Raw genomic sequence first — 12,310 nt, 5'->3', positions numbered from 1 at the left:
AGGGCTGATGATAGTAGGGAGAAGGGGATAGAGAAGGAAACAGCAAGCCTCCAGTCTGCATTTTCTTCACCCCAAACCACTTCCTCTCCACATTCTCACCCGCATGGCTTTGTGCCTTTCCACCCAGCTGGTCACCGTTTGATCACACTGGAATAAACAGCTCGCTGCTGATTTGAGCTTTTCCTCTGGTAGGAAGACATCCCTATGTCATAGGCATAAAGTGCACTATGAAGATATGACATTGTGCCAAGTGAAATAAGCCAGACACAGAAAGACAAGTTCTGTATGTTCTTACCTATATGTGGAATCTAAAAAAGTTGAGCTCTAGGAAGCAGAGTAAAAGAGTGATTACCAGGGGATGTGGGATGGGGAAATAGGGAGATGTTGATCAAAGAGTACAAGCTTTCAGTTATAAGATGGTGACTTTAGTTAATAATATTTGTTACTTGAAATTTCATAAGAGAACAAATTTTAAGTGTCCCCAATGTTCCCCACCCTGATGGTAACTGTGTGGTGCTCGATATATTTGTGGTAATCATTACATGATTCATATCAAATCATCACATAGTTCACCTTGAATATATATGATTCTATTTGTCAATTATACCTTAATAAAGCTGGAAAAACCAAACTGCTTAATCTGTTTTCTGTTGCTTATAACAGAATATGTAAAACTGGGTAATTTATAAGGAAAAGAAATTTGTTACTTAATGTTATGGAGGCTTTGAAGTCCAAGGTTGAAGGGCTGCATATGGTGTGGGTCTTCTTACTGGTGGGGACTCCTGTAGAATCCCTAGGTCATGCGGGGCATCACGTGGTGAGGGGCTCAGTATGCTAGTCCAGCTCTCTCTTCTTTTTCTTTTCTTTTCTTTTTTTTTTTTTTCTTTGAGGTGGAGTCTTACTCTGTCGCCCAGGCCGGAGTGCAGTGATGTGATCTTGGCTCACTGCAACCTCCGCCTCCCGAGTTCAAGCGATTCTCCTGCCTCAGCCTCCTGAGTAGCTGGGATTACAGGTGTGCACCACCATGTCTGGCTAATTTTTGTATTTGTAGTAGAGACAGGGTTTCACCATGTTGGTCAGGCTGGTCTCAAACTCCTGACCTCGTGATCTGCCCACCTCAGCCTCTCAGAGTGTTGGGATTATAGGCGTGAGCCACCGCACCTGGCCTTCTTTTTCTTTTTAAGGTACCAGTCCCACTATCATGATAAACCATTAATCCATGCATGGATTAACCCATTCATGAACCCTCATGTCCCAGTCTCACCTCTTAAGGGCCCCACCTCTCAATACTGCCACAGTGGGGATTAAGTTTCAATGTGAGTTTTGAAGGGGAGAAACATTCAAGCCATAAGCACAAACAGACAAAAAACCCAAGACAACAATAAGAAAGATGTGATACAATTTTATTGGTTTACTTAGAACACTGACCCCAGTGCATCATAGTTACTCTCTGAGGTTTTACAGAAGCCTAGTTTTAATTGAATTAAATTAAATTGAATTTTGATTGAGAATCCTGTTGAATTTTGCCTGAGAAGTATCTTGCTGTTGTAACTTGAAGTAATCTAGGAGAGGCAGCATGATTTTACATATACCATTTGACTGTGAGTTGATACTAACTGGTATGATCAATCATACTAATTATGTTAAATATTTGTTTCAGTTTTTGCTACAAATGGAGCTACTGGTTGTATGCAACTTGAAAAATTTTAGTGTCAGGTTGTTTTACTTTTTTTATGAGAAGTAGATGAAAGTATGAAAATCATTACCTTGTGAAGTCTATAGTCTAGAATTTCATAGCTAACAGGTGTACCCATATGTCATATTTTTAGGTGGGGAAACTAAAATTCAGTTAGATTAACTGATTTATCCAAAATTTGGCTAGTTGAAAAGCAGACTATTTGGACTTTTTGTGGAGCTCTTACTGCCTGAAATTTCTCTGCTTTTATTTGGATCGTTTAAAAATCTTTCATACTTTCATAAAGAGCTCTAATACTTGCCTGAATGCAAACAGAATTCTGTTCTAGGGGTTTCCTAGGTTTTGTTTGACCCCTTCAAAGTAGAGGCTTATATTTTTCTCATGCTATATAGACTATGAAGTAAGAGAGAGGCAAAACAGAAGCATAGTATACAGTTGGAAGGGTCCCTAAACACCCATTTGAGAAAAGGTTGTTCTCTTGCTGCCCAGAGAGGTTAATACCTTTCCCAAAGTTCCGCTAGATTGTTGATGGCCATGGTGGGATTAGACATTAAATAGTTTTTCCTCTATTCCCTGATTCCCTGTACAGTGTTCTTTTTATTCTTTTCTTTCCTCTTCCTCTCCCTCCCTCCCTCCCTTCCTTCCTTCTATTCATTTCTTTCTTTCTCCCTCTCTCTCTCTTACAACTTATTAAGGTACATTTAGCATATCATAATATTCATCCATTCAGAATGTGCAGTTCAGTGGTTTATAGTATATTTATAGAGTTGTGCAACCATCACACAATCTAGTTTTAGAATATTTTCGTCTGGGCATGGTGGCTCATGCCTGTAATCCCAGCACTTTGGGTGGTCGAGGTGGACAGATCACCTGAGGTCAGGAGTTTGAGACCAGCCTGGCCAACATGGTGAAACCCCGTCTCTACCAAAAATAACACAAATTAGCTGGGCATGGTGGCGCATGCCTGTAATCCCAGCTACTCGGGAGGCTGAGGCAGGAGAATCACTTGAACCCAGGAGGCGGAGTTTGCAGTGAGCCAAGATCACGGCAGTGCACTCCAGCCTGGGCAACAGAGCAAGACTCAGTCTCAAAAAAAAAAAAAAAAGAATATTTTCAATATCTTAAAAAGAAATTCCATAATTCCATACCCATTAGCTGTCATTCTCTATTTTCTGCTTTCTCCTACTGCAGGGAACTACTAATCTACTTTCTGTGTCTATGGACTTTTCTATTCTGGACATTTCACATGAATGGATATAGCAGGTGACCTTTCATGTCTGACTTCTTTCACTTAGCGTAGTGTTTTCAAGATTCATCATGTTGTAGCATGTATCAGTAGTTCATTACTTTTTATGGCTGAATAATATTATATTGAATGGATATACCACATTTTGTTTGTCCATTCATCAGTTACTAGGCACTTAGGTTGTGTTTAGCTTTGGGATGTTGTGAATAATGTCACTGTAAATACTCATGTATGAGTTTTTGTATAGACATGTTTTCAAATTTTCTTGAGTATATATAGTACCTAAAATTAGAATTGCTGGGTTATATGGTAACTCTTCAGCATTTTGAGAAATTGCCAAAATGTTTTCCACAGTGGCTGAGCCATTTTGCATTCCCACAAGCAATGTGTGAGGGTTCCAATTTCTTTACATCTTCACCAACACTTGTTATTGTTTGTCTTTTTTATTATGGTGGGTTTGAAATGGCATATCATTATGATTTTGATTTGCATTTTCCTAATGACTAATGCTGTTGAACAGCTTTTTATGTACTTATTGGCTATTTGTATATCTTCTTTGGAGAAATACCTATTTATAGCCTTTGCCCATTTTAATTGAGTTGTCTTTTTATTATTTGTCTGTAAGAGTTCTTTATATATTGTATATCCTATATACGTGCATACTCTGGATACGAGTCCCTTGTCAGCTAATGACTTGCAGATATTTTCTCCCATTCTGAGGGCTTTTTAGCTTTTTGATGGTATCACTGGATGCTGCTGTTGCAGTCTGATAGTCCTCAACTAAGGGAAGTCATCCTTCTGATCTTTCATGTATCTTCTTTGTTATTGCCTCATGCCAATGAAATATTTAAAAGGGCTTTTGCATATCCTATTGTAAATAATATTTTTGCATATGCTGTGGGACTAAGCATTTATAATGTTGAGGTTATCGAAAGAGACACTGCTGTCTAGTTTTCCATCTAATAGGCTCAACTATTTGAAATAAAAGTTAGGTCCTGGCCAGGCGTGGTGGCTTACGCCTGTAATCCCAGCACTTTGGGAGGCCAAGGTGGGCGGATCATGAGGTCAGGAGATTGAGACCATCCTGGCTAACATGATGAAACGCCATCTCTACTAAAAATACAAAAAATTAGCTAGGTGTGGTGGCACATGTCTGTAATCCCAGCTACTCGGGAGGCTGAGGCAGGAGAATTGCTTGAACCCAGGAGGCGGAGGTCACAGTGAGCTAAGATCGTGCCACTGCACTCCAGCCTGGGCAACAGAGCGAGACTCTGTCTCAACAAACAAACAAAGAAAAAAAAAAACCAAAAAAGACCTTAGGTTCTGTGGATATTCCTAGATCCTCCTAAGTGCTTCTGGTGCTTTCTTGTTCGTAATTTTGGGTAGTAGGTCTGCAGTGAAGAGGAGTTAGTCTTTGTTTATTTCTTGTGGAAGCCTCTTAAAGAAGTGTGTGAAATTTGTCCATTTTATTTACCATCATAGCTGTAAGAAACTTTACAAAACATACCATACACAGTCTTCTAATTGGAAAGACCAGATGTTTCAAATCCAGTCACCAGGTATTTAGAAAGCTCCAGCTGTGTTATCAGCACTCTTCTCTGTCTCTCTCCAGTTGCTGGCACTTGAATTTGAATGACATGTATTCCAAAAAATAGGGTTTCAAAATTTTCATAAATGACAAATGGCTTTTTTCATAAATAATGGAAAAATGAATGTAACTATAAATGATTTGCTCTTTGTAATACATGATTTTGTTAGGTGTTTAATTATTGAAATGAGAAGATTTTTTTTTGTCATTTTCTTCTCCTAAGTCCCTTTCTTACAGCGTTTCCTCTCCTTACACACCGTTGTCAGACTTTAATGTTAGGACATCATCTTAAAGAATTGGTCCTTACTGACTCAGTCCCCACTGTACAGTAAGCAGTTCCTTGAGTTTGTTATAAATTTTGGCAGGAGTGGAAATCTAGGTCACTAGGGAACTCTTGATTAAATTACTCCTGAAGTGCACTAATTGGCCTTTTCCACAGTGCTCGAGAAGTTCCAAGGAGACGCTGGCCACTTGGCAGAACTTTGCCTGTTCAAATCTAGTCTCAGCTGGGCTTTCCTGAGTATTTTCTTGCTTTTATTTTTAAGAAATCACCTATTTTATCTCCTGCTCTTTATCAATTCTAGTTTCTGATGAAGAATTGAAAAGAAGAGTAGCTGAGGAGCTGGCATTGGAGCAAGCCAAGAAAGAATCTGAAGATCAGAAACGGTGAGTTTTGTGGTATCGGAGAGAGGTTTTGGTGGGTTTTGTCATATTTACCAGTATTTTTAGAGAAGAATGATTGTGATAAGTCTCATTATTTGTGTATGACTGAACTTCAGAATGCGCTGAACACATGAACTTGGCCATTTTCGGTTTTAGATTGTGCCTCTTAGAGCCTTGGGTTACCTGCTTCCCAAAGCTGACTGTGAATTACCATTATATCTCTTGTATTGGTTGCTTGAATATTGAGCCCTGTTTTCTCAATATGTGAGAAGGAGTTTTTGAGGATTCTCCAGGAATTTCCCAGTCGATCAGCAAATGTATTCATGATTGAAAATTATATTGCCTGCTACAGGCACTAAAGTAAATATTTTGGCTCATGATGAATATCATGTGTGATACATAGTGCCCGGATTAACAAATAGCACCAATTATTATTCTGTTCACGTAAAAAAATTAGGATGTTACAGACATAAGTAAGGTTGGAAATAAAAATCCTGTTTCCATCCTCTGAAGTTAACCACTTTTTAACATTTTATTGCTCGAGATTTTTTCCTCTGCACACACTTCCATCTGATTGTTGCCATTATTAATACTACTAACAACAGCTAAAAGAATGTTCATTGGAGTGTTTTTGTAACAGTAGAAAATGGGAGGCAATCCAAACCGACCATCCTGGAGGACTGGCTGAATTAATTATGGTACATGCCTGCAATGGAACACTAGACCATCAGTTATAGCCCTGTGTGCTGATTCAAAAAGATGTTGACGAGCTATCCACTGAAAAAAACACCATGAAAGGATTTTAAAAAAGCATTTTTTTTAAATACTACTTTTTGAAGTTTTAGAGTAGGTACTTATTCATAAAAAGATGGGAAAACATTTTAATCTAAGTGCTTCCCATATGTACTATTTCTGGAGTTTGCACATAGCTTAGAGAATTGTGATTACATGATCATGTGAATGTCTTTTTACTGTGAGCACCAAACACATGCTTGCCACTGAGCAGGTGCTTAGTTTGTATTTGTTTTGTTTTGAACTGCCCAACTATTTTGCTTGAGAGATCTAGAGGTAAGGAATCTTTGAATTGGATTGTAGTCCTCACTGGCCATAGGACCTTCACCATATAATTTAACCTCTTTGAGCCTTAAGTATTTCATCTTTAAAATGAGGGTTGTGAAAAATTATTATTTAATATTTCTTTTGACAAACTAACTCCCAATTTGCACAAAATATACAGAACAGAATATGAATTTTAGATTAAGACTGCCATTTTCTTAGGAAATAGAGAAGGCTTATGACTTACAATTTAAAAAATCAAGATTTAATTAGTACTGCCAGAAAGGTCTCTGTATATTTCCACAGTTTCCCATGCAGTGCTTTATAATTATTTAATTGGGTTAGGTTGATAGACTATATAATTAGATAGTGAAGTTTAAATATTCCAAAAAAATTCAGAATCAATTTTTAAAAAAAGAGAATCAATATGTTGTGGTAGAATTTCTTGTCTTTGAAATTTTGTTATTTTTAATTGAGTTTTATTTTAATAGGGGTTTTTTGGTTAGATTCTTATATTTAGTTTGCTTATTATATTTCACATAGGATTTTTTTTTTTTTTTTTGTCTTCCCTTCTCTCCATATGGTGCAGGCTTTTTGTTAAAATAACTCACTGTGGGTTTTTTTTTCTTCTTCTTCTTCATTATTCAGCTTCCATTTGCTCTGCCTTGGCTCATGAAAGGGAAAGGGCAGATGAGATGAATAAAAGGTGCCAGTGAAAGCCAATTTCATATCTCAGGTGGAATGGGGTGGGCAGCCTAGCTGTAACCTGGACAAATGACTATTGATAAAGAATTTATTTTCTGTCACCTTTAAGGAGAGCAGAGGGTGGTACAGCCTTTGTATTATTTTTTCTTTTTTAAAAAAAGTTTTGTTTGAGACCTCCTTCATGAAAACTTCAGCTGTCAAATCTTGGCAAAAAATGTGGGTTCATCTATATGATAGTTCTTAGGAGAATCAATAGCTATATTTTTCTTTCTTTTTTTCTACCAGAGAAGAAACTTCAGAAACAGCATTAAGAAAGTTTTGTGTGCAGTCTTTTAGCAGCAACTTTTTGGAGTCACAGAACATGTATATGTTATTGTATGTGTTGCCTGAATTGAATCGAGATTTATAGGCAGTTTTAGAAAATAACTCCTCTTGCCTTTGTACTGTTACTCATATGGTATATACCCTGCGTGCAAAGTTTTCTCTTTTCCCTCCAAATGCACACAAACCTGTTGACCAGTTCTGAAGCACTTCATATCTGGACATATGCATCTATGTACATACGTTTTGAAGAAACTTGTTCGACAAGGACTTTGGAATTAATTTCGATTGTGATATTTTTCTTTATAGAATATCTATTATCATTGTAACCCTTTTTAAATGGAAATTTTTTGTTTGCTTTTTGTTTTTTTTTGAGACAGAGTCTCGCTCTGTCACCCAGGCTGGAGTACAGTGGTGTGATCTCAGCTCACTGCAACCTCCACCTCTGGGGTTCAAGCAATTCTCCTGCCTCAGCCTCCTGAGTAGCTGGGATTACAGGCGCCCGCCACCACACCCGGCTAATTTTTTTGTATTTTTAGTAGAGACGGGGTTTCACCATATTGGCCAGGCTGGTCTTGAACTTCTGACCTTGTGATCCACCTGCCTTAGCCTCCCAAAGTGCTGGGATTACAGGCATGAGCCACCGCGCCCGGCATTTAAATGGAAATTTTAAAGCTCCATGAAAAATAGAGTATAGTGAATCCCCATACCCCATGACACAGTTTTAACAATTCTTGTTTCATCCACACATCTAGTCACTCTACATATGTGGTGAGTGGTGAGGAAAAGTAGTACAATTTTAAACAGGTTGGTGAATTTTATGGCAGGGAAATATTCCAAAATGTCTTCTATCAGCATAGTTGAAATAAGTACTTTGTTTCAGTTAGATTTATTTAGTTGGAAGACTGAAATTTAACTCCGATTAGCTTAGAAAGCAAGGAAATTTTTAGGAGCGTAAAGGATATATAGCTCAAAAGAAACAAATGGAAGACTTAGAAAACCATTAGCAAGGGGAGAACTGGATATTTCTAAAACTGTGTGTGGTGAGGAAATATTTCCCCAGCAGGAAATCATGATGAGCATTCCATAAGGAGGGGGAACGGATGCTGGGTGGCTGAATTTCTTTGCATGCCCCTGATTTTAAGATTTTAGTGTATTTGGTGTACCCTATGAAAAATATTGCTGCAAGTTTTAACACAATACTTTATCTCTTAGGATTTTCTTATTGAAACAATTCATTAACACTAATTTTGAATTTTTGAAAACATATGTATATTCATAAGAAGGAAAAAGTAAGCAAAATAAATTGATTAAGGCAGTGGTTCTCAGCTGGGAGAGCATTTGGTCCCCAGGGGGCATTTGACAATGTTTGGAGATATTTTTGGTTGTTAAAATTTGTCAAATGTTATTGGCATCTAGTGGATGGAGGCCAGGGATGCTGTTTAACGTTCTGTAATGCACGTGACAGTCCTCACCTCCTGCTGCCCCCCGGCCCCCGTCTTATCCATTCTCCCCCCACCGAAAAAGAATTATTTGGCTCAAAATGTCAGTTGTACCAATAGTGAGAAACCCAGGGCTAAGGTATTCTTCAAACCATCCCACATTGGATTTAATTGTTCTGGATCACTTTTGGACTCAGGGTTTGATGTCTTTGTTTTTCCACACAATATCATATTCTATGCCGTCAAAACCTCGGTGACACAACATTCCTTAAAAGATTGCTCCACTCTTATTCCTGGAATTTTTCCAAGCTGCTGACAGCAGTTCTGCAAATTTTGATGCTTCTGTGCAAGCTATGACAACAGCAGCAGGACTGCCGCCTGGCAGATAGCAATTTTCAGATGCTTTTAGGTTTGTGAAAACGTGGAAAAATATGCATCCTAGAATTGATAAAATGTAGTCCACGTACACTTCAGACCATAAAATTTGTCAGCTCGGAATGACTTCTTGACTTTCTTACTTTACCTTCTACTTAATGCAGAAGCCCTTTTTAGGCATCTGTGACTGGTAGGGCCACATGCTTTTAGATTCCATTCAAAATCATCGAAACTGATGATATTTCATTAGGTCATCTAAAATTTACCCCAACCCCATTAAATCTCCACTCCTAAATCTAATGCAGACCTGCCGTACTTAAAAGTTGCCCTAGAGGAGGTTTCTTACTAAGGCCACAGTGACAATACAGTTGCTAATTATAAGCACGATGACTGTATATATTTTCATTTTTACAAAACATTTACATATGGACTCCCAATTCATTTTATCTTAGATTTATCCTGTTTTATGGGGATCTTAAGTGATTTGCTTCCACAATCATGTCCCGCACAAATCGCTGATAGATTAGTGCACACACTAAAATTTTTGGGTCTAATTTGAAATCATGGTTTTGCTTATCAAAACATCTAGTAGACAGAATAGTTGCTCAGCATACCGAGAATCCAGAGTAAATGCCTCTGTCAGCAGTCTGTTTTTGCTGTGATACTCAATGGTGTGTTTGGATTATAGCTGACCATATTGTGTTGTAACTGTGTAGGCCAATATAGCAAGGACATAATATGCTACAGTTTGAGTATAGACTTTAAAAATATGATTTACTTCTCCTCTGTGCCCTACCTCCAAAAGTCAGTCTTTGACAGCCAGAAAAATGTGACTACTTCTGACCTCTGACCTTTGGCATTTGAATTTCACCTCTTTACCTATAAAGGCAAGTGAAAGTGTTTCACTTATAATAACTTTTTTTTTTCAAGAAACCAAGAAGAAAGGGAATAGCTGCTTGATGTTGGAACTAACTGTACATCAACCAAGATTACTTGCTCGCTATTTTTCAATGGACATTAGTTGAGATTTTTCCCTCACTTTTAGTTATTTGGAAAGTTACATTAGATTTGTAAGACTTCAAATAATCAATCTGGTTTAATGAGTGGTTTAATAAATTAGTCATAAATTTTATCAGCCATCTGTTTTAGAGTATAGTGTAGTCCATTTATTTTTCCATTGATAGCATTGTTGATATCATCAAATAAGGGCTTAAAACTTATTTGTACCTTTTAGTTTCTCATAGTAATGGTGAAATTTACAGGGATGGTACCATCTGTTTAAGTTCATTATATATGATAATTTATCTTGATTTTTATTATTACATATGTTCTGCCTTTGAAAAAGGCAGCAAGAAAAAGGCAAAAGAAAAAGCAGAAAAAAGGAGGAGGAAAGAGTTCTGAAACAAACAGGAGTTTGTGGGTAGCATCATGTTTAAAATACATGATACTAGAAATCATGTGGCTGGGCCTGGTGGCTCACGCCTGTAATCCCAGCACTTTCGGAGGCTGAGGTGGGCAGATCACCTGAGGCCAGGAGTTTGAGACCAGCCTGACCAACATGGTGAAACCCCATCTCTACTAAAAATACAAAATGAGCTGGGTGTGGTGGCACAAGCCTGTAATCCCAGCTACTCGGGAGGCTGAGGCAGGAGAATCGCTTGAACCCGGGAGGTGGAGGTTGTGGTGAGCTGAGATCGCGCCACTGCACTCCAGCCTGGGCAATAAGAGCGAAACTCCGTCTCAAAAAAAAAAAAAAAAAAAAGAGAAATCATGCACCTAGCATGGTGCTTTTCACATAGTAAAGTCTCACAAGTATTTGTTCAGTTGAATGAATCACTGGGTCTGGAAAATCATGATAACCTTTTTTCTAGAAGGTGCAGTTCTATACTATGTATGTGGGCATATATCTATTCTACATTATATTAAAATAAAAACTTAAATTATGTCTTTGAAATTGGCTACTGACCAGAGACTATAGATACTTGTCTTAAAAATCTTTCTTTTAATTTAGTATAGTGTTGAACACTTGTTTTCCTGTCATAGACACAAATTACACAGTTATGAAAATTACATACCTTCAACCTGCATGTAATTTCTAGGTGTAAGTAATTAAAAAAACTTTTCAGGGAATCAGTACTATTGATAACTAATATTGATCAAGGCTTATAAAGGCATAGTTTTGAAATGATCTTATGAGATCAGTTAGCCGTCAGTATATTCTCAATGCAGTCACAACTGACACAGGCAAATGAATTTCACTTGTAATTTATAAATAGTTGCAAAGAAGGTTATTGCAGAAATTTGAGTTGTAGCTCTTCAGCGACACACAGCTGATGTCCAGGTGTAACCTATACCATCCTGCTGTGATGTGAGCATATTTCCCAGGCTCATTAGGCTTCACTGGAGGTAGTAGATGGTTTGTTGGCATTATTTCCAAAATATTCCTTTATATACTCCAACATTTAAGAGATCCTTCTGTAGTATAAAAGTCCCACTATTTTATATTATTTTTCTTATTAATCCTATTTTTGCTGTTTTTTAAAATGCTTTATTGCATTGCTGTTGTTTTATACTCATACTTTTCCATTTGATTCTGCTTAACAATTGATAAAAAGACCTAACCAGTTCTGAATGTAGTAGGAACACGTCCTAGCCACCCAGTATTTTTCACTGGAAGGTGATTGGAAGTGCTGTGTCTGTACTAGGTATTGGAATCTTGTGCCATCTGCTACTTTCATTGTTTTTCTTCAGGTGGCAGTTTTCTATTTTTAATAGCCAACTGCTTTTTTATAACCAACAGTGATAGAAGTTTGGATTTTCTAGCTCTGTTTTATTATTATTATTTAATTTCTTTTTTCAAATCCAATTTTCTTTCCTACTGATGCTACACTGTTGTAAATCCTGTTTGAGAAGATATTTTTACATGTTAATATAAAACCTGGAAAACCAGAGTCAATCAAGCGTGCCATAGACATCTAACTTTTTTACTGGTTATAATAGCAGCAGTGATGTTTGACCAGTTCTTGTTCACATGTTTCTTTTGACAGTAATTACAGTGTTTTCTCTCGTGAAGTGCAGTGTTTGAAGTCATTTGTGCCAAAGTCAATTTCTGCATTTGGAAGTTTCTAGGAATTGGTTTCTCAGTGTTATATAGCTGTAATAGTCTTGTCGAAGTGTCTCCATTACTTTTTGGTCTGGGGATGTGGAGTTGTAATGTA

The 12,310-nt window shown here is 37.4% G+C and overlaps 1 protein-coding gene across 2 annotated transcripts in view; it reads left to right on the top strand.

Moving 5' to 3' along the window:
- The window catches only part of CHCHD3 (coiled-coil-helix-coiled-coil-helix domain containing 3), a 296,155-nt gene that overhangs the window by 56,456 nt on the left and 227,389 nt on the right, over positions 1 to 12,310 (top strand). For both annotated transcript variants that reach the window (XM_019030867.3, XM_019030866.3), the window contains exon 3: positions 5,115 to 5,196. In XM_019030867.3, the coding sequence (XP_018886412.1) occupies positions 5,115 to 5,196 (82 nt within the window). The remainder of the gene's footprint in view (positions 1 to 5,114; positions 5,197 to 12,310) is intronic.

This window comes from Gorilla gorilla, chromosome 6 (assembly GCF_029281585.2).
Source record: "Gorilla gorilla gorilla isolate KB3781 chromosome 6, NHGRI_mGorGor1-v2.1_pri, whole genome shotgun sequence".
Lineage (NCBI taxonomy): Eukaryota > Metazoa > Chordata > Mammalia > Primates > Hominidae > Gorilla > Gorilla gorilla.
Note: the sequence above shows the minus strand (reverse complement) of the source record. Positions and strands in the feature narration are given on the sequence as shown.